The sequence below is a fragment of the Lolium perenne genome, chromosome 2, assembly GCF_019359855.2.
Source record: "Lolium perenne isolate Kyuss_39 chromosome 2, Kyuss_2.0, whole genome shotgun sequence".
NCBI lineage: Eukaryota > Viridiplantae > Streptophyta > Magnoliopsida > Poales > Poaceae > Lolium > Lolium perenne.
The window spans coordinates 208186937-208206457 of record NC_067245.2 but is presented as its reverse complement, the minus strand read 5'-3'; the positions used below and the strand labels follow the sequence as shown (position 1 = coordinate 208206457).

The window sequence follows — 19521 nt, the reverse complement described above, 5'->3', positions numbered from 1 at the left end:
ATTGGATAAAAAGGAGATGCATTTTTATCCCTACGCATGTCCACAAGGGTAGAACGGTCTTTTCAGCTAGAAGTTACAGGACAGAAGTTAATGCACGCGTGCCGGAAATTACGGAGGACGTGCGTCCCCCACTTGCGCAACGTGTCGATGGTGCAGAATTTCGGGCCCACGTTTCAGTGAAGTGACAGGAGCTGTGGTTTCCCAAGGAAGTAATCATGGCTATCGTCAGCACTGATGTCACTCCAAAGAAAACTTCGAGTGCTTCTATCAAATTTAGCGATAGGAAAATCTCGAGTGATCCGACAGAGAAACTTCGGGAGCCCATGATCAAATACAAGCATTTGCTCATATGCTCGGGGGCTACTCTTATCAGAAATATTGTTTATACTTCTGATAAGAGGATAAGGTGGCGAAGAACAAGATAAAGTTGGTGACAAATAGCAAAGGTTGAGCCTACAATCAAGTACAAACACTTGGTTGTAGCCTCGGGGGCTACTCCCACCGGGAGCGCTGGTCGCGCACCCGATAAAGTGAAAAAGAGATGGAACAACAAGTAAAAAAAAGACAAAGAAAAATAAGGAGAAAAGGAGGTCGATAAAATAGCGACAAGACAATATAAGTTGAGCCTATAACCAAGTACAAACACTTGGCTGTAGCCTCGGGGGCTACTCCCATCGGGAACGCTGGTCGCGCACCCGATGAAATATAAACTTCATCGTATATTTTCGAGTTATACATAACTATTTATGTACTCCCATCGGGAGGTCAAGGTATTATTTCGTCATATGACTCGAGTAAATATACCATTCCATCAGCCGAAAAGGCACTCGACAATATATTCTCAGAGCGCGTCTGTCGCGATAAAATCTTTAAATGCCGTAATATTTTACGAACGTAAGTCCCCGGGATCCGTTATGTGCGACGTGCTATCGCACCCGAATGCGCTCTACTACTTTATCCGTGTCAACAGAAGCGAAGAAAAATCCTAATAGACGCATTAGGTACTCGATAAAATTTAACTCGAATTAGGCATATGGTAAGACCTTAAGCGGCGCATGTCGAATTAAGCCAGTATCCCGAGGTCGAGTCACAAGATCAGTTAAATGGTACCTGATCCGTCAAATGAACCAACCCCATTTACCATTATCCCTGTACAAGATATAAATACTTCGAGCAAAAATATTACAAAGGTTTATGGAACTTATGGATTGTTTTTACAATGGAGATTTTACTCGACTCTACGATTCAAGCAAAATCTCGAGGGTACTGACATAGGCATCCCAGGTGGGCCTGCCGAATAAGGTACCCGAGGATAATTGAAGGCCCATGACCCGAAGATTATGAAGCTCGGAAGCCCAATAAGTATCGATATGGAAAATAGAGATAGGTTAGGAATAAAGTCTTGTATCAATACGGGAAGGACTCAAATAGTCTCCCATACTTTGTAACTTGTACGATACGAAAGCCTCGGCTCCACCTCCTATATAAAGGGGAGACGAGGGAGAAAGAAATGATCGAATCATTGTCAACACAAACCCTGGTTTTCATAGTCGAGCACCTTTTCGATTGAAACCTTCGAGATCTACTTTCCCTCTACGTTTCAAGAAACCCCAGTCTACAACTTGTAGGCATTGACAAGTTAATACCTTATCAGTTAGTGCCGGAGAATATATAAAAGTGCAACGAAGTGTGAGAAAAACATATACAAATTGGTGTAAAATAAGCATGGAGCATCAAAAAATATAGATACGTTTGAGACTGAGACGTATCACATCCCAGTTAATATCTCCATTCAGTCACTCCTCACTCGCTCACTCACCGCATCATTCCTCTCATGGTCGACTGAGATCTGGGCGTACGTGGGGATGGCATCGTTCGCGGTGTCTGGCGCGACGCTGGGGGTCGTGCGGGCCGGGAGCGGAGGGGCCTCGTCGGGGCGATCCGGCGCTGAGCGGAGGGCCGAGGTGGTGGACTCGCCGCCGCCGCTGCTCTTCAGGAAGAAGGACTCCTCCTCTCGTACGCCTCAAATATCGCCCCTCTATTTTTAGCGTGGCCTTAAATCTCCACGCTGCAGATACTTTTCGGCTGGACAAGAATGTGGGCCCCACTTACCTATAGCGTGTTCTTCAGGAGCCCACGCTACTGGTACCACTTAGCTGTAGCATGTCATCTTTTCACAGGATACAACTAATACCAGTAGCGTGTGAAAAATGAGGCACACCACTAAGTTGATGCACCTATAGACAATTTGCTAGTAGTGTGAGAGCCTATCGATGGGGGAGAATGAGAGAGTTGGGGGTCGTCCCGTGTAAGGGAGCACTGCACCCCCTTATATAGTGGGGGGAAGATTACAAGGGAGAAACCCTAGCATGGGCTAAAGCCCCAGTCCAAGGACTCAAAGTCCACACATACTCGTGCCAGGGAGCTTTCATCTTGTCACAAGTACATTGTCGATGAGACTTGGCCTTCTGCCACCATGCCGCCGACCACTATGCACAATGCCAACGGTATGATCATACGTACTATTGCACGTAGCTCCTTTTCTTCCGTGATGATGAGAGTCACTCGTACTGTTGCGTGATTACAGGGACAAGACCTGAGCGCTGACTTTGGGGGCAGGCACATGCCCATTGTCCATATGTCGGACCCCTAAGTTGGTTCCCGCCCAAGTAAGCCGGTTCTTCAATCTTCGACCAGTTCTTCATGATCTGGTCCATCTTGTCATGATAGACTTTGGCTATGCCAGTTTCCCTTATGCCGGCATCACATTCCAAATTCAATGGTCAACCTTTAACCCGGTCAACCATATTTTCACCTGCAAACAAGGTTATCCGACTTACCTTGATAAGCCGGCATTAGAGATTTAACATGGCCATTAGTCCATACCCTTAGCCTACCGAGGGTCATCCCCCAACAATGGTCTTCTCGTCAATCTTTGATTGTACATTGCAAAGACTATAGTTTTATAAACCCACTTCGTACGGAAAATCCATAGTTGAACCGGCGGGCATGTGCACCCACCGGAAAGCTGGCTCCCATTGGTCCAGGTGTGCGGTTGGCCCCACACAACAGTTGAGGATTTTTCGGAGACAAAGGGATACGGGTACAATACATCGGAGTGGTCCACACTAATGAGAGAGAGAGGAGCACGGTGACCTCCGGCGCATCTCCGGTGAGCAACCGCCCCACTCCCCAATTTTTTTCCGCGTCGCCCCCAGCTCATGCGCACCGCAGGGCCCGCACCGCCATCATGCTACTGCTGCTCGTCGCGGCTCCCTCCGCCGCCAACCTCCACCATGCGGAGGCGAGCACCATGGCGAGGCAAGCTTGGGGCGGGGCCAGCTTCGGTGACAGGGGCTGCATCGAGGTGGCGTCGTGGACGTGCCAACGTAGAGGTGGCGTCCGAGCGAGCTCGGGATGGGGCCGGCGTCGGGGACAGGGCGGCGTCGAGATGGCGTCGGGGACAGGGCGGCGTCGAGGTCCGAGCGAGCTCGGGACGGGGCTGGCGTCGAGGACAGGGCGGCGTCGAGGTGGTGTCGGGGATGGGCAGTGTCGAGGACAGGGCGGCGTCGAGGTCCGGGCGAACTCGGGATGGGGCCGGTGTCGGGGACATGGCGTCGTCAAGGTCCGGGCGAGCTCGGGATGGGGCCGGCATAGGGGACAGGGCGGCATCGAGTTGTCGTCGGGGACATGGCGGCGTCGAGGTGGCACGTCGTGGGGCTCGTAATTGATTCTCTCCGTACTTGATGCTCCTCGATCTTGAATTCTGGATCGACCAGCGGCGGCGGGCGCTTGCCGTCGAGCTACGGCATGCGGACGAGGAGCAGGAGGCCGTGGCGCTCTGCTCGCGCACGAACTACTCCCGACTGCTCACGCATGCGAACGACGAGCAGGAGGTCTGCTGCGGCCGCGCCGACCTGCTGGCGCACGATGTGCGCCACCGCGACGCTCCTTATTGCCGCAGATGAGGCAACCCTCCGTCTCCAACGCTGCCGCCTCCCGGGCTGGACGAGCAGGAGGTCGTGGTGCTCTGCCGCATGCGGCATGAATCGATATGTGGGGATGGGGATTGATGAGGCGGGGAGAGGATAGAGGGGGCCCACACAGGTATGCACTGTCGTTTTGTACCTGTATATGGAAAACACCCATACAGCAGTGGACCCCACGCAAATATCTGGACCAATCAGAACCTGACTTCACCCAGGATCACATACCACCCGGTTCTGAAAGTCCACTCTCCGTTTCGTACCTGTTAGTAACATTGTAAGAGCATCTCCACTCGTTGGCGCTCCCCACGCCCAAATCCGGCGAAAGTTTCGTCCGGATTGGAGGAAAATTAGGCCTGGGGAGCACCGAAGTTTCAGCCGTCCCCCCGGCAGGACACCCCCAACTTGGGGCGTTTGACATATTTCAAACAAATTTGACATAAAATTTAACAAGTTCGGCAAACAAGATTCAGAAAATTGCTGAAACAAATTCGGCGAAAAGCAGTACAATGTTTAACAAGTGCTGAAACAAATGAAGCACACAATTTTACAAGTTTTGAAACAAATAAATAAAGACAGACTAGTTGGCGTCGGCGTTGGTATTGCCTCGGAGCGTCCATATGTGCTCCACCAGATCATCTTGCAGCTGTTGATGCATTGTAGAGTCTCGGATCTCCTGGCGCATAGCAATGAAGGCGGCCCATGATGTCGGCACCTGGTGATTAGGCTGTGCAAGAGGTCCCTCTCTCTCATATGGTGCTTGTTGCTCAGCCAGAGGAACCGGATGTTTTCGCTCATTTTCAATAATCATATTGTGTAGGCACACACATCAGTTCATCATCTCCCACATCTGATCTTTGGACCAAGTCATAGCGGGGAACCGGACGACAGCAAATCTCTGCTGGAGGACACCAAATGCACGCTCGACGTCTTTTCGGGAAGCTTCTTGTTTCTTCACAAACTCGCAAAGTTTGGGGGTGCCAGGTTTCGAGATAGTCTTCACAAATGTTGCCCACTTTTGATAGATACTGTCTGCAAGGTAGTATCCTTTGTTGTAGTGCCGACCATTGATCACATGGTCCACCGGGGGAGCATGACCCTCAACAAGCTTGGAAAAGATCGGGGAGCAGTTTAGGACGTTGATGTCATTGTTGGATCCAGGCATACCAAAGAAAGAGTGCCAAATCCAGAGATCATGGGTAGCCACTGCTTCAAGTATCACAGTGCAGCCGTTTTTGTGACCCTTGTACATTCCCTGCCACGCAAACGGACAGTTCTTCCATTTCCAATGCATGCAGTCAATGCTTCCAAGCATCCCTGGAAAACCCCTAGCTTCATTTGTTGCAAGGATCCTCTGAGTGTCTTCGACAGTGGGTGATCTCAAGTAAAAGTCCCCGAACACTGCTATGACGCCCTGCAGAACCGGTAGAAACAATCAAGGGTGGTGGACTCCGCCATCCGAAGATAGTCATCTGCACCATCACCGGGAGCTCCATACGCCAGCATCCTCATAGCCACCGTGCACTTCTGCAGTGACGAAAATCCTACCAAACCAGTGAAATCCGCCTTGCATCTGAAGTAGGGGTCAAAGTCTCGGATGGCATACACAATTTGCAGAAATAGCTTTCTGCTCATCCTGAAACGACGCCGGAAAACACTCTCACCATGCAATGGATTGTCGGCGAAGTAGTCGGCGTACAACATGGAGTAGCCCTCCATTCGTTGTCTCGGCTTGCACTTCCGGCGACCTGGTGCCGACCCACCACGTCGACCAGTTGTCAGTCCGGCGTACATGCTTGACAAGCAACCGAGGATCATCATGTGCTCCTCGTCTTGGGCGGTGGCTGCCATCTCTTCTCGCATAAGCTCGACGAACATCTGCTCCTCTTCGTCCGAGTCCATGGCCGGCGAGGCAAATGGACGAACACCTGACGGGCGTGGTCGAGGCAATCCGAGCCGCGAGCGACGAGGAGTAGGCCAAAGTCGGAAAACAGGCCGGCAGAGGAGCAGCCAGATAGGCGTTCGTCGAAAGACGGCGGAATATAGGCAGGTGGAGAAGGAGGGACGGCGGAATCTGGGCAACAAGCCGGCGAGGTGGTGCCGGCGGCGAGAGAGATACGAGGGGTGGGGGAGATTTTGAGCGAGGTGGCGGTGGGGTTCGTGTGTCGAGCCGCCGACAGATCGGGTCCTTCCCCGCTTTTCACTCGTCCGGAGTCCCCGATAGATCCCCGGGGGACCGGGGATGGCGTGGGCTCGCCGGATGGATGAAGGGCCAAATCCGGACGAAAACAAGGAACCGGGGGCGCGACTGGACCGAATTTCGCCGTCCGGATGGAAAAAACGTCGCTCGGGGGCCTCGTCGGGGAGACGAGTGGAGATGCTCTAACTTGCAATGGTGGATGCAAATGCTTTGTTAAAATGCAGCAATCTTAAATGTACTACAACATGAACTTTGATTTATGTAATTAATATATTTTATTAGTGAGCTACTTCACCGAAGGAGGGGATGCTAAAAACCACATGGTATATTTATGAGGCTTGCACTAGCTATTGAACCTTCTACATTTTGAATGAAATGAAATGCAAGAGATTTCTCTGTTTTCTAAGAAAAAATTTGCCCATGTGCTCCTGGAAGCAACTTCATGGAAACACCCACCTTAAAGGTTGTTGCGCTACAAAGTGTCAAACTTGAATGTAATAATGGTGCTATATAAGCGTGACAAGGGGATCAAACAACATCATGATTTCGCAAAGAAGCCATTCTACATATATGATGCTCAGCAATATCTAGAATTTAGAGCGTTGCTAGGTTCATATCATTACATCAACACACACCAAATGCAATGTACATAGACTTGATCCAAACAAATCTTGCAATGCAACATCCTAGGACTAGGAAGCATCAGAATTTGAGACAAGATCAGCGCGGATTCCTATATGGAGTAAGAACATTGCAATTGTAAGATGAAGATGGGCTCTTCTACAGGTGACCACAGAACTAGTACAAATGAATAAAATAACACTTGAAAGTTTCAATGTTCCAATAGACATAGATGCATAGGAACAGAGAGGATTACTAATACATGAACAATAATCGAAGTCTTTTTTTCTCCAAGCATGCAATTTGGGTAGACTGGATATGAAACCAATGAAAACATAACGAAACCAAGACAATGAGAAATAAAAAAAAGAACAAGTAAACTAAGATTCCGGTACATGAATCGCTGATTTTCATGCTATCTTATCAAGCGACAAATCTTTAGGGATATTCCAGTTCCTCAAGTCTCTTTTTTACCAACCTCTGCTCACGTCAACTTTAGTTGTCCTTGCAAAAACATGTGAATAATGACACATTATGTACTTTCTTCCTCGTATGAAGCTCAATCGATATCATCTAGTGTGCGTTTACCCCTTCCGAATACTCAGATCATCTCCAAACAAATAGAATTAGGTTCGAGTTTTAGCAATTGATTGTACATTGATTATTTGATTCTACATTGCAAAGCCTATAGTTGCTTAAACCTATTTTGTACCTGGTAGTAAGTTGTGACTTGCGATGGTGGATGCAAGTGCTTTGTTAAAATGCAGCAATCTTAAATATGTTGCACCATGAATTTCGATTTGTATGATCAATATATTTTATCAGTGAGCTACTTCACTGAAGGAGGGGACGCTAAAGCACACACATGGGTACATATGAGGCTTTTACTGTTGAACCTTCTACATTTTGAATGAAATGAAATGCATGGGAATTCTATGTTTTGTCAAAAAGAAATATGCCCATGTGCTCCCGGAAGCATTGAACTTCATGAAATTACTCATCGCAAGGTTGTTGCGCTACAAAGTGTCGACCTTGAATGTAATAATGGTGATATATAAGTGTGACAAGGGGATCAAACAACATCATGATTTCACAAAGAAGCCATTCTACATATGTGATGTCCAACAAGGTCTATAACTTAGAACGTTGCTAGGTTCATATCACTACATCATCACACACCAAATGCAATGTACATAGAGTTGGTAAAAAAAAAAATCCTGCAATGCAACATCATAGGACTTGGAAGCGTCAGAATTTCCGACAAGATCAGTGTAGGTTCCTAAATGGAGTAAGAACATCGCAATGGTGAGATGAAGATGGACTCTTCTTCTGCATGTGGCTCACATGCTAGTACCTGAAGTCCTGTATGCATAGGAACAAGAGAGGACTACCAATACAGGAAGTTACACGAAGATTAAGTCGCTAGAATACCAAAACGTGTCACTATGAGAAGCTCATACTTGGCAATTTATGCTAATTGTTCATCACTGTGTAAACCTCTCCCATGTAATAGTTTCTATATGAAGAAAAAAAATATTAGCAACTGTAATGAGAAGACGAAACCAGTCTCTAGTTAATTATCGCGTTTTGCACCGTGCTAGTGTGTGCTCAATTGCGATTTTTAACCTCTCGCATGAAAACTCTGTTGGTTGTGGCACAAAAGATTTTGTTAAACAAATTTGAAAAACTTAAAAGACATTGTGGTTCAAATTCGATTAAGAAGTATGATTAGAACATAGTATTATCATGTACCAAAAAAATTCAGCTCCCCTTCATTTTAACATTTTTCTGTTTCTATAAGATTTAAATGACTTTTTTTTTAAAAAAAAAAAGTGCAAGTAAACGAGCGTACTAGAAGCCGTAAAAATAACGGCTGGCCAGGCAACGCGCTCCCAGCCGTTGGTTGGCGATCTCGTCCTCGCCTGCCCCAGGCTGCGTCGCGTCTCCGCCGTTGCCACCTCTGAAGGCGCGCGCGCACGAGGCCGGAAGACGACGCCACACACACTCCCCGTGGGCCCCCAACTGCCTGGCTGGGCGTCTATCTCTTCTCTCCCATCCCCATGCACTGCACTGTATCTGTGCCCGCGCCAGCTTCCACCTCCGCCGCACACGTCTTCGGTCTTCCCAATTAATATCTTCATTCAATCACTCCTCACTCGCTCGCCCGCCGCAGCATTCCCCTGACGCACGGTGCTGGGTCGACTCAACTGAGATCTGCGCGGGCGTGGGGATGGCGTCGTTCGCGGTGTCCGGCGCCACGCTGGGACTCGTGCGGGCCGGGGGCGGAGGGGCCTCGTCGGCGCGATCCGGCGCCGAGCGGCGGAGGGGCGGGGGAGGGGTGGTGGACTCGCCGCCGCCGCCGCCGCTGCTCTTCAGGAAGAAGGACTCCTCCTCTCGTACGCCTCAAATCTCGCCCCTCTCCTCTATTTTTAGTCCCCAGCCCAACCCCTTCTCCCCCTCTCCGGCCGCGCGCGCGCCTCACCTCTTCGGCGGCCCCTCAATTGGTTTCGATCAAAACTGACTGAAGGAGTTGAGCGAACCACCGATCGTGCCTTCTGAATCGTGATCACCTGTAAATAAAATTCCTCAGTGTCACCATTTCTACGATCCTTCTATCTCATTTCCATGATATTTTTCCACCCTCTGTTCCCCACCCCGTTTTTTTTCCATTTCTGGCGTTGCTGTAACTGGAAGCTGGGGTGTTGTTTCTCACTCCTGGTGTCATCGTCTTTGCCGCATTTGCAGGCGCCGTTCTGAGCTGCGCGGGCGCTACTGGCAAGGTGCTGGTGCCTGGAAGTGGGAGTGACGACTTGCTGACCACCGACGAGCCCGCCGCCGCCGGTCCAGCGCAGCCTGAAGAAGAAGAAGAAGAAGAAGAATCACAGGTACACTCGCATTTGTGCCAGAAAATCTCCATATCACCGCGATTCACTTTTCGCATGTCGAATAAACCAACTAACTCGCCGAGGCGTCAGGGGCATTGTGCTGCAAATGCTTTCTGCATTTTGTTACCTGTGGTCCTGCGCTGACTCTTGGTAACGGTACACTGATAGCTTAGCTGGATGTGCCATTTTGCAAGAACTTCACAAAAGAATGCAACTGTTTTTGTTTTGTTTTGTTTTGGAAAGCACTGTTTGATTTTGTTAGTCCATGGTCCGTGCCACAATCGTTACGTTTATCATGCTGTAGACGCCTGAAGACATGGACCAAACGGCTGAAGCAAACACAACGGTTGGGGCTGAAGACGAACCTGAATCTCCAGAACCGACTCAGGGTATTGTGGAAACACTCACTGATGCTGTAACTAAAGGAGTTGAAGAGTTAGTCGTGGAGGAGGAGAAACCACGAGTTATCCCGAAACCAGGAGATGGGCAGAAGATATACAAGATCGACCCAATGCTGGAAGATTTTCGCAGCCACCTTGACTACCGGTAATGCCCTACCAGCTATTTACTTCCGTTCATTTTGAATTATGGTCCTTTCATCTTGCAAATTTGGGGAGCAACTAGGAACCACTATTTAATATTCTTTCCCTCGAGGTCCGAGTGTCGACTAGAAATTACTGGTAATGTGTCTCTGATCGTTACAGTTACTGAGTGGCAAGCTGATGAAAATGTCCTAGGTAGATTATAGATTATACTACTGTGCTAATTCCTCTACTACTGATAACCTGAAAAAAAATCCACCAGTTGGGAAACTTAGTTTTTTATATTTGGTGCTTTTGTTGGGACAACACACTGCTAACTTTGAATTTTTTGTTGTATGCCTTTTGTGTTTCAACAGATACAGCGAATACAAGAGAATACGTGCTGCTATTGACCAACATGAAGGTGGCTTGGATGCATTTTCTCGTGGTTACGAAAAACTTGGATTTACCCGCAAGTAAATTTAAAACCACATTGCCTCATTATTGTGAAAAGCCTCCACTAGTCTATCTGCACATGGAATTTGTAATTCCTATTTCCCCCCTTTTTTTACAGTGCTGAAGGTATTACATACCGAGAATGGGCTCCTGGAGCACAGGTACATTTTTTGTAGTCTTAACAAATACCTTCCAAGCTATTGCCAACTATTCCCAACTAGTTTACTCTACTTATGAAATAGCTTATTGAAGTTACTGACCGGTTACATTCAGATTTATGAACTGACTCTTGCATCCTGTTACAGTCTGCAGCATTAGTAGGAGACTTCAACAATTGGAATTCAAATGCAGATACTATGACCAGAGTATGCCTACAGCTTTTACATTCTTCCACCTTTTCTTCATAACTATTGATGTATCCATTTGGATTTATTTTAGCTGTTTGCACATTCATTCAAGTTGAGCCTCAACTATATCTTGTCAAAATCCTATTATTTTCATCCTATCTTAAGCTTAAGCCAAATGATTCTACTGAAACACAGTACTACTGTTACACTTCACTTGACTGCCATATTCTTGAGTCTGAAAATGACTCTATACTCTATAGTAAGGATGAATGAATGTGTGTAATTGAAGGCTCCCGATTTTGAACAGAACCTTTTGTATTTGTATGCTTTTCCATACAAAATATTTGATTACATGACATGAGCAGGTTTGATTTATAGCACATGAACTTTTATATACTGTTAGTGAAGGTTTGCTCCTATTGATGTCAATGTATGTTAATGATATTTTCAGAATGAATATGGTGTTTGGGAGATTTTCCTCCCTAACAATACTGATGGATCGCCAGCTATTCCTCATGGCTCGCGTGTAAAGGTGGGACCAGCCAATTATTCAATTGAGGATGTAAGCATTTTCAAATCAGCGTACTTATGATCCTTTTCCTCTCTGTTTTCTAGATACGGATGGATACACCATCTGGCGTGAAGGATTCGATTTCTGCTTGGATCAAGTTCTCTGTGCAGGCTCCAGGTGAAATACCATATAATGGCATATATTATGATCCACCTGAAGAGGTATGCACCCATCTACCCATTTTACATTATTAAATGAACTTTCTAGTGTTGCCATTTTTCAATATCAACTGCATGTCTTATTGATATGCGAATAAAGAAAATATTGAACTTGGAAGTGACATATGCTCTTGTTGTATCTCGCCTCCTAGGAGGTTGTAAATCATATTCTACCTTTTCAATGAAATGAAACGCAAAGGTCCTTTGCGTTTTCTCGAAAAAAGAAGTGACATATGCATTAATTTCACCTTCTGAGGTGCAACCAACAAAAGTGGTGTGAGTATGCAGTGTTGTGGCTTAAGCCTCTTGTAGCTCTGCAATATGCTCTCTTTTTGTTAGAATATTCAACTTTGACCTTTTGTGACTATTTACTAAGGGTTTTTTTTACATGCAAATGCAGGAGAAATTTGTATTCCAACATCCTCAACCTAAACAACCAAAGTCACTCAGGATATACGAATCACACATTGGAATGAGCAGCCCGGTATGCTATAAGTTACTTTACCTGTTTCTGGTCTGATGGTTTATTGCATAGAGTTTTATTTTATTTTAATTCTATTATGTATAGATTACACATTGCATTCATGTGGCAAACTCAAATACTTATAATCTCTTCATATTGACAAATTCAAAACTTTACTTCCTCTTTGTCCTGTTTCTCTTCTGTATTTTTGTACAATTTCCATTGCATTTGGAGGTAGTGGACATGTGAATGTCAAATCTAGATATTTCCTTTCTACAACATAGTTATATATGAATACCATTATCTTTGTAATTGCCCGATAGTACATAAACATGTTACTAGCTTAAGACTGGGTTTCTATTTAGGAAGTAAAAAATATCGTATTACAACATCTTTAACAAGCCATTTCTTAGCTTATTAAATAAGAGGAGAGAAAGAACAACCTCATGGGAAGTAACAAGCTCTCCGATAGATGGTTTTGTCACATTGTTACTAAGGTCCTCGAGCTCACCAATAGATTATTGCTGGAACCCACTTTAAGAAATAACAACAGCCTTCGCGACAATTCATTTCTAGCTCCTCGGTATTAGCAATGGGTCATTTCCTGTATAAGAACATCTTCTCTCCCCTCCTTTATTTTCCTCCACATCATCAAAACATTCTTGTGTCAACCCCTAAGAAATGTCTAACATGGACTACCGGACATGCTCTTATAAAATCATAGTTAGTCATAGTAAGGATCTCCCCTACCATTTCCCATAAAAAGGATATGGTTAATTATTTGTAACCTATTTGTCAAATATCACTACTATTACTATATGCCATCACTACAATACTTGAGGATGAACTGAATATCTTAATATGATCTTGCGCAGGAACCAAAGATAAACACATATGCTAATTTTAGGGATGAGGTGCTGCCAAGAATTAAAAAGCTTGGATATAATGCAGTGCAGATAATGGCAATCCAGGAGCACTCATATTATGCAAGCTTTGGGTATTCACACAATTCTATTTTTTTCATTTTTTGTATGCGGCCCGTTTGGAGCTTTAAAATCCTAATACTTCATGCATATAAAATATCTGGACATATTTGTTTATTAGAAAAATATTACTACAACGTATAGTGTTTCGGACTTTTATGATCATTTTTTATTGTTCGCTTATTCCAGGTACCACGTTACTAATTTTTTTGCACCAAGTAGCCGTTTTGGCACTCCGGAGGACTTAAAATCCTTGATTGATAGAGCACACGAACTTGGTTTGCTTGTTCTTATGGATATTGTTCACAGGTACTTGGTGCAATTTGAACTTTAGTTCTTATTACATTTATCTGGTATTCTAAATGCCAGTGATTCACGATTACTTTTCTGTTCTATGTAATTGTGCTACATGATTTCCTCAGATGTATTAAATGTATTTGGCACTTCTGGTAAACTGATGCTCACTGAACTTTGTGTTGTAATGGTGACACAATTTTATGGCATAGATGCGGATGGAAAAGTTCATATGCTATGAAGAAGTTAATTAATTGGTCATGAACTTGTGCCGCTACATAGAATTTGCAAGTTAGAAAAAAATGACAGCAATGCCTCACTGTGCCAGCTTCGTAGTTGAATCATACCTTGCCCCTAAATATGCATCAAGCCATCCATTTGCCATAGCCACTTGCTTCCATATTTATGTGTTTGCACTATGTAGATCTGATAATCTTAACTTGCTTCTCCTTTGACTTAGTTTGGTTGATTCTTCTGAGTTGCATGGCTTTACCAATGACTTCAATGTTTTTTGCAGTCACTCGTCAAATAATACCTTGGATGGTTTGAATGGTTTCGATGGCACTGATACACATTACTTCCATGGTGGTCCACGTGGCCATCATTGGATGTGGGATTCTCGTTTGTTCAACTATGGGAGTTGGGAAGTATGTAGCAGTGACTTCTGTTGCCCTATTTGGTTAACTGATACTGTTAATATATTATTAGAGATGTCATTCTATTCTTATGCAGGTTTTAAGATTTTTACTCTCAAATGCAAGATGGTGGCTTGAAGAATACAAGTTTGATGGATTTCGATTTGATGGGGTGACCTCCATGATGTATACTCACCATGGATTACAAGTAAGTTATCAAGTGAATCCAGTAGGGTACTGGAACAATTGATATGCATCATAGCTTGTATCATGATTATGACTTGTGCTATGGAGTCTTAGATAGTTCCCGAGTATTGCTTGTACGATTTTATCTGATAATCATGGGAGTGATTATTATTATTATTAGTAGTAGTATTTCCTTAATTTGCTGTCTCTGATTCTAGGTGACATTTACGGGGAACTATGGCGAGTATTTCGGATTTGCCACAGATGTTGATGCCGTAGTTTACTTAATGCTGGTGAACGATCTAATTCACGGACTTTATCCTGACGCTGTAGCCATTGGTGAAGATGTAAGTGCTTGCGGTATTCCTTTTTAACCAGTTAACTTAATAGTTTTTCTTGGGGATTAGGTCATTACTCTTTTTATTAGGGGTAAACAGGGTTATCTACATGTATTTATAAGAGTAAAAATATACATCCATGTGTTATCTACATGTATTTATAAGAGCAACATGGTTTAACTTAAATTACTGCATGCCATGGAGTGTCACTGTATATTGTTAGTGTACACATGCACGAACCAGTTACTTGGAGCCTTCAATTCACAAGCAAATACGAGGTTCCATTTCCGCCAGCATAAACTATTTAACATTTTAATCTGTGTAACTACGAAAATTTTCAGGTCAGCGGAATGCCTACATTTTGCATCCCTGTTCAAGATGGTGGTGTTGGTTTTGACTATCGCCTGCATATGGCTGTAGCAGATAAATGGATTGAACTCCTCAAGTAAGTGCAGGGATATTGGGGATTACATACACTCAATGATCTAGATACAGTTGCTAAACGCAATAAAATATCCATGTAAATGGCTAGATAACTTTCCTGGTATCAGGTTGAACATGAGAATGCTTTACATATTAGTGCATAGCATGATGGCTAGATCATCAACATGGTTTAAATAGCAGAACACAAAAATGTAGCGGATAGTGTCTTTACGCTGGGCATGGCACATACTTTAGACAGCTATATTTTCATTAATTGTAACTATTCATATCCGTACATGAGTACCTTTCTGTCTAGGGTAGTAGGGCTATATGTCATGGTCATTGACAGTGTTCATTTTTTAGTGTGTGTATTCACAGGTATTAGGTAATAAATTTAGCCAGATGAATTCTTTATTAGGTTTATAGAAGTAATATAGAAGGTCATGTGTCATATATAATTTTAATTGTTACAAGTGCAGACGAGGGCTGCAATAAAAAACTTTCTGACAATCTAGATATGCAGCCTATCAACTGAAGCTCTAATCTCTGTACTGGACACTGGTTGCGTAGCTTGCTGTGGATCTGTATAGTTGTATCTGCACATATATGCAATAACTACTTTGCAGCTGCTAGCCTGCCATGACCTGTCCTGTAATTAGCTGCTCTGCTATTTTAATGTTAAATCATAATTCGATACAATGTCAATAATGAACTTTATTCAAATTATTCAACCGACTTGGTGGATATGAGAGACTTTCTGCCCTTTAGTAATGTTGTGCTCCTGGTGCTTTCCTATGCTCTTAGAAAAACTGTTTCTGCTCTTTGGTTCATATATCTTTTCTGTGGGTTAGTTAGGCATGTCCATTGAAGCTGTCAACTGGTGGTACTTAGTACATTCTCTGTATTTCCCAAGTGTGCTGCAATAAAATTTAACATTTCTTTGACACAGGCAAAGTGATGAATCTTGGAAAATGGGAGATATTGTGCACACCCTAACAAATAGAAGGTGGGCAGAGAAGTGCGTCACTTACGCAGAAAGTCATGATCAAGCACTAGTTGGTGACAAGACTATAGCCTTCTGGTTGATGGATAAGGTACTAGATGTTACTTTTGGACCAAAAGAATTACACAATTGACCTTTTCTCATCAGATTGCTACTATTTTCGATCTTGTGATAACGTTTAGCTGCCTCACCCATCACCATCTATTTCCACATCTTTTACTTAAGCAAAAGATGCTGAAAACATATCTTCTGTTGACTTGTGAACTTTGAAAAAGTTTAAAGTTGCAGATTTTTTGTTCTTATTTATTTAATTGTTTATTATTTTGATCTTGTAATCAAGATTAGCTACCTCACTCATCACCAGCTATTTATCCATCTGTTATTTGAGCAAAGGTCGCTGAAAACATATTGTGTGGTGACTTGTGAACTTTGAAAGTTTAGTTGCAATTTTTATTCTTATTTATTATATTGTTTATGTTATCGTTCATTTGTTCACACCTTTTCTAAACCAGCCAAAAACACATGCTGCTGTGTGATTCTCCATCAGAATTTCTCGAGGAAATATTTTTTACTGGCTGAAATCAAATGAACCATGTACTAAAATTTAAAATTTATTGATTTATAATCACCTGGTACTTTCTTAAGTGATTACCATAGTGCCTCAAGGCTCAAACAGTTTTGGTCTCCCAGAAAACTGGACAAAGATAGGCTGGCTATATTCCTTAGCCCTGATGCCCCAAAGGAGTGTTTCTTTCGTGGGTTGATTCCTGTCTCAGCCTTGGTTTTAATACACCTTGGCTAGATATACTAAATAAACTACAGCGATGGGATATTATGTCATCAGTACATCTACATGCTCCTTGATATTTTTATTATGGTGCCACCTTTGTAACTACTGGCACCTGTCAGGAAATAATCAAGTATACAAAAAAATATGTTTTAATGAGTTTTTTGGACTCCAAAGTTAACACAAATGTATTATGTACTTACTTACTATTTTTTTAGACCTGAGCAGTTGTATTTCAGGATGGTTGATGCTCGGTACTGTGATGTAAATTATTGATCCGACACAGAATGGCATGAACAGTTCAACCTCTCTTTGCAGGATATGTATGATTTCATGGCTCTGGACAGACCTTCAACACCTCGCATTGATCGTGGCATAGCACTACATAAAATGATTAGGCTTGTCACCATGGGTTTAGGGGGCGAAGGTTATCTTAACTTCATGGGAAATGAGTTTGGGCATCCTGGTCAGTGTTTACAGCATGATTACATTCTGCATGGTTGTGACTTGCTGTGCTTTTGAAGTTAACTTATATTTTACTTTGCAGAATGGATAGATTTTCCAAGAGGTCCGCAGGTTCTTCCAAACGGCTCAGTCCTCCCTGGAAATAACAATAGTTATGATAAATGCCGCCGTAGATTTGATCTTGTAAGTTTTAGCTGTGCTATTATATCCTCTCACCAGATATGTATCTCTGGGTTGAATCATAATGTTGATCAACATTGCTTTTGTAGTTCTCTAACGTCTAACATGGATACATGTTAGCATGTTAATTATTGAAAATATCATGATTTTTTTCAGGGAGATGCGGATTTTCTTAGATATCATGGTATGCAAGAGTTCGATCAGGCAATGCATCATCTTGAAGAAAGATATGGGGTAATGCCATTGGTTTATCATTACTACTATAGAATCATAAGTTACAGTTGACTTAACAAGGAGCTGGAACCGCTTTTCACCAATTAAATCAGTTAGCTTAAGCGATTGCACTGATACCTGTCCCAGCACTAACACTGTAACTGCAGTTCATGACATCTGAGCACCAGTATGTTTCACGGAAACACGAGGAAGATAAGGTGATCATCTTCGAGAGAGGAGATTTGGTATTTGTTTTCAATTTCCACTGGAGCAATAGCTTTTTTGACTACCGTGTTGGCTGTTCCAAGCCTGGGAAGTACAAGGTATGCTTTTTCTTTATCGTCCACCTTTCATCACTAAGGGTTGTGGGTTCTATAACTTTTATTTCCACATGGGTTGGATCTGTTGCTCATGTACTTGCTTGATTAACCATCAATATAAATCAAAGGGTATTTCTAAAGATTTTTTTATTTGTTGCTCTAGATGTTTGTAGTCGAAAGAAAGGTTCCTAACATTCTTCCTCAGTTGGGCTCACTCTAATACTGAAACTATTTTCTGAATCTTCCCCAACCATCCTTGCAGTTTTAGATTAAATGACATTTTCTGCTATTTTTGCCAGGTGGCCTTAGACTCTGACGATGGACTCTTCGGTGGGTTCAGCAGGCTGGATCATGGCGTTGATTACTTCACAACCGTAAGTCTGGGCTCAAGCGCCCTCTTTACTGAATTACCTGCAGTTCTGAAACTATTCTCCATTGGCTGTCCTTGCAGGAACATCCGCATGACAACAGGCCACGTTCTTTCTCTGTGTACGCGCCAAGCAGAACAGCGGTTGTGTATGCCCTTACAGAGTAGAACCAGCAGCAGTTTGTTAGGGAAACAACTCTAGAGAGCTTGTGGTGCGATGACACCTGTCTAATGCAACCAAGTCGAGGCTGCTACGACGCTGTGATTTGGAGGGGCTTGTTCTTCTTCACTGGATCAAGGAAAGATCATTGGGGTAGATAGCTTACTAGTCAGCTCTTGTTCTGGAGTTACTTGCGAAAGAAAATGGACGGCCTGGGTGACGTTTTCTCGTGTTGCAGTGAACCCTATTTTGCACATTCCCTGTGGTTTTTGTACATAATGATAAGCCTATGGTGTATCTTCCGGAATCAATTAGTTAAGCGGAAACATTAGAGCATCTCTAGTCGCGTCCCGCAAAGCTTTTTGGGACGCGTTGGACATATTTTCGGCCCTAGTCGCGCGTTCCAAAGCCTCCTTTCGCCCGGCGCGGCTCAATAGGGTGTCCGGCGTCTCGAGCTGTTCCTGCTCCACAGGGGACGCTCCGGGTACATCGAACGGAGCGAGAAGCGAGGCGGGTGCCCACCTATCGGCGACCACATCTAGAACGGTTGGTTTCCGCCTTTTATTTCTCGTTGTGCCTCCCACCTCTTTGCTGTCGCTCGATTTGCCGGCCGTCTCGAGGGCCAATCACTTCTAAGTCGGGCATTGTCGTGACGGTTGGTTTCGTCGCCGTCCTTTTCGCCGCCGCCGCTTCGCCAACGCGTCCCAGAACGCGCCGGCAAATTCGCCCCTCCAGAACGCGCCGGCAAATTCGCCCCTCCTCCGCGCACAGAAGGTGTTCGGCGCCTTGCCTGATAGGCGTGATAGGTCGTTGTTCATTGCCTCCTTTGTCGTGGATGAATTTTAACCATTTGTTTTGCTTTAGACATGGATAGCGATGACGAGATGATCGTCAGAATGTTGGAGGAAGAGCAAGCCTTCGACGATGACATTCGGGAGCATTTGTCGATCATCGCGTCC

The 19521-nt window shown here is 44.2% G+C and overlaps 1 protein-coding gene across 1 annotated transcript; it reads left to right on the top strand.

The window, feature by feature from the left end:
* The first annotated feature begins 8878 nt into the window (after window positions 1–8878).
* LOC127334697 (1,4-alpha-glucan-branching enzyme 2, chloroplastic/amyloplastic) lies at window positions 8879–18873 on the top strand. Its single transcript, XM_051361225.2, has 22 exons — window positions 8879–9203; window positions 9553–9692; window positions 9997–10238; window positions 10591–10689; window positions 10788–10830; window positions 10975–11034; window positions 11468–11548; window positions 11632–11748; window positions 12146–12229; window positions 13084–13205; window positions 13381–13500; window positions 14003–14132; window positions 14218–14328; window positions 14525–14653; window positions 14986–15089; window positions 16017–16161; window positions 17176–17323; window positions 17405–17505; window positions 17659–17736; window positions 17883–18038; window positions 18335–18409; window positions 18487–18873. The coding sequence occupies exons 1-22, from the start codon at window positions 9038–9040 to the stop codon at window positions 18568–18570; spliced, it is 2535 nt and encodes an 844-aa protein (XP_051217185.1). The 5' UTR covers window positions 8879–9037; the 3' UTR covers window positions 18571–18873.
* Window positions 18874–19521: the final 648 nt, after the last annotated feature.

Coding starts and splice junctions, on each gene's coding strand:
- LOC127334697 (XM_051361225.2), top strand. CDS start 9,038: ATGGCGTCGTTCGCGGTGTCCGGCGCCACGCTGGGACTCGTGCGGGCC. Junction 11,749..12,145: donor ATTATGATCCACCTGAAGAG/GTATGCACCCAT, acceptor ATGCAAATGCAG/GAGAAATTTGTATTCCAACA. Junction 12,230..13,083: donor ACATTGGAATGAGCAGCCCG/GTATGCTATAAG, acceptor GATCTTGCGCAG/GAACCAAAGATAAACACATA.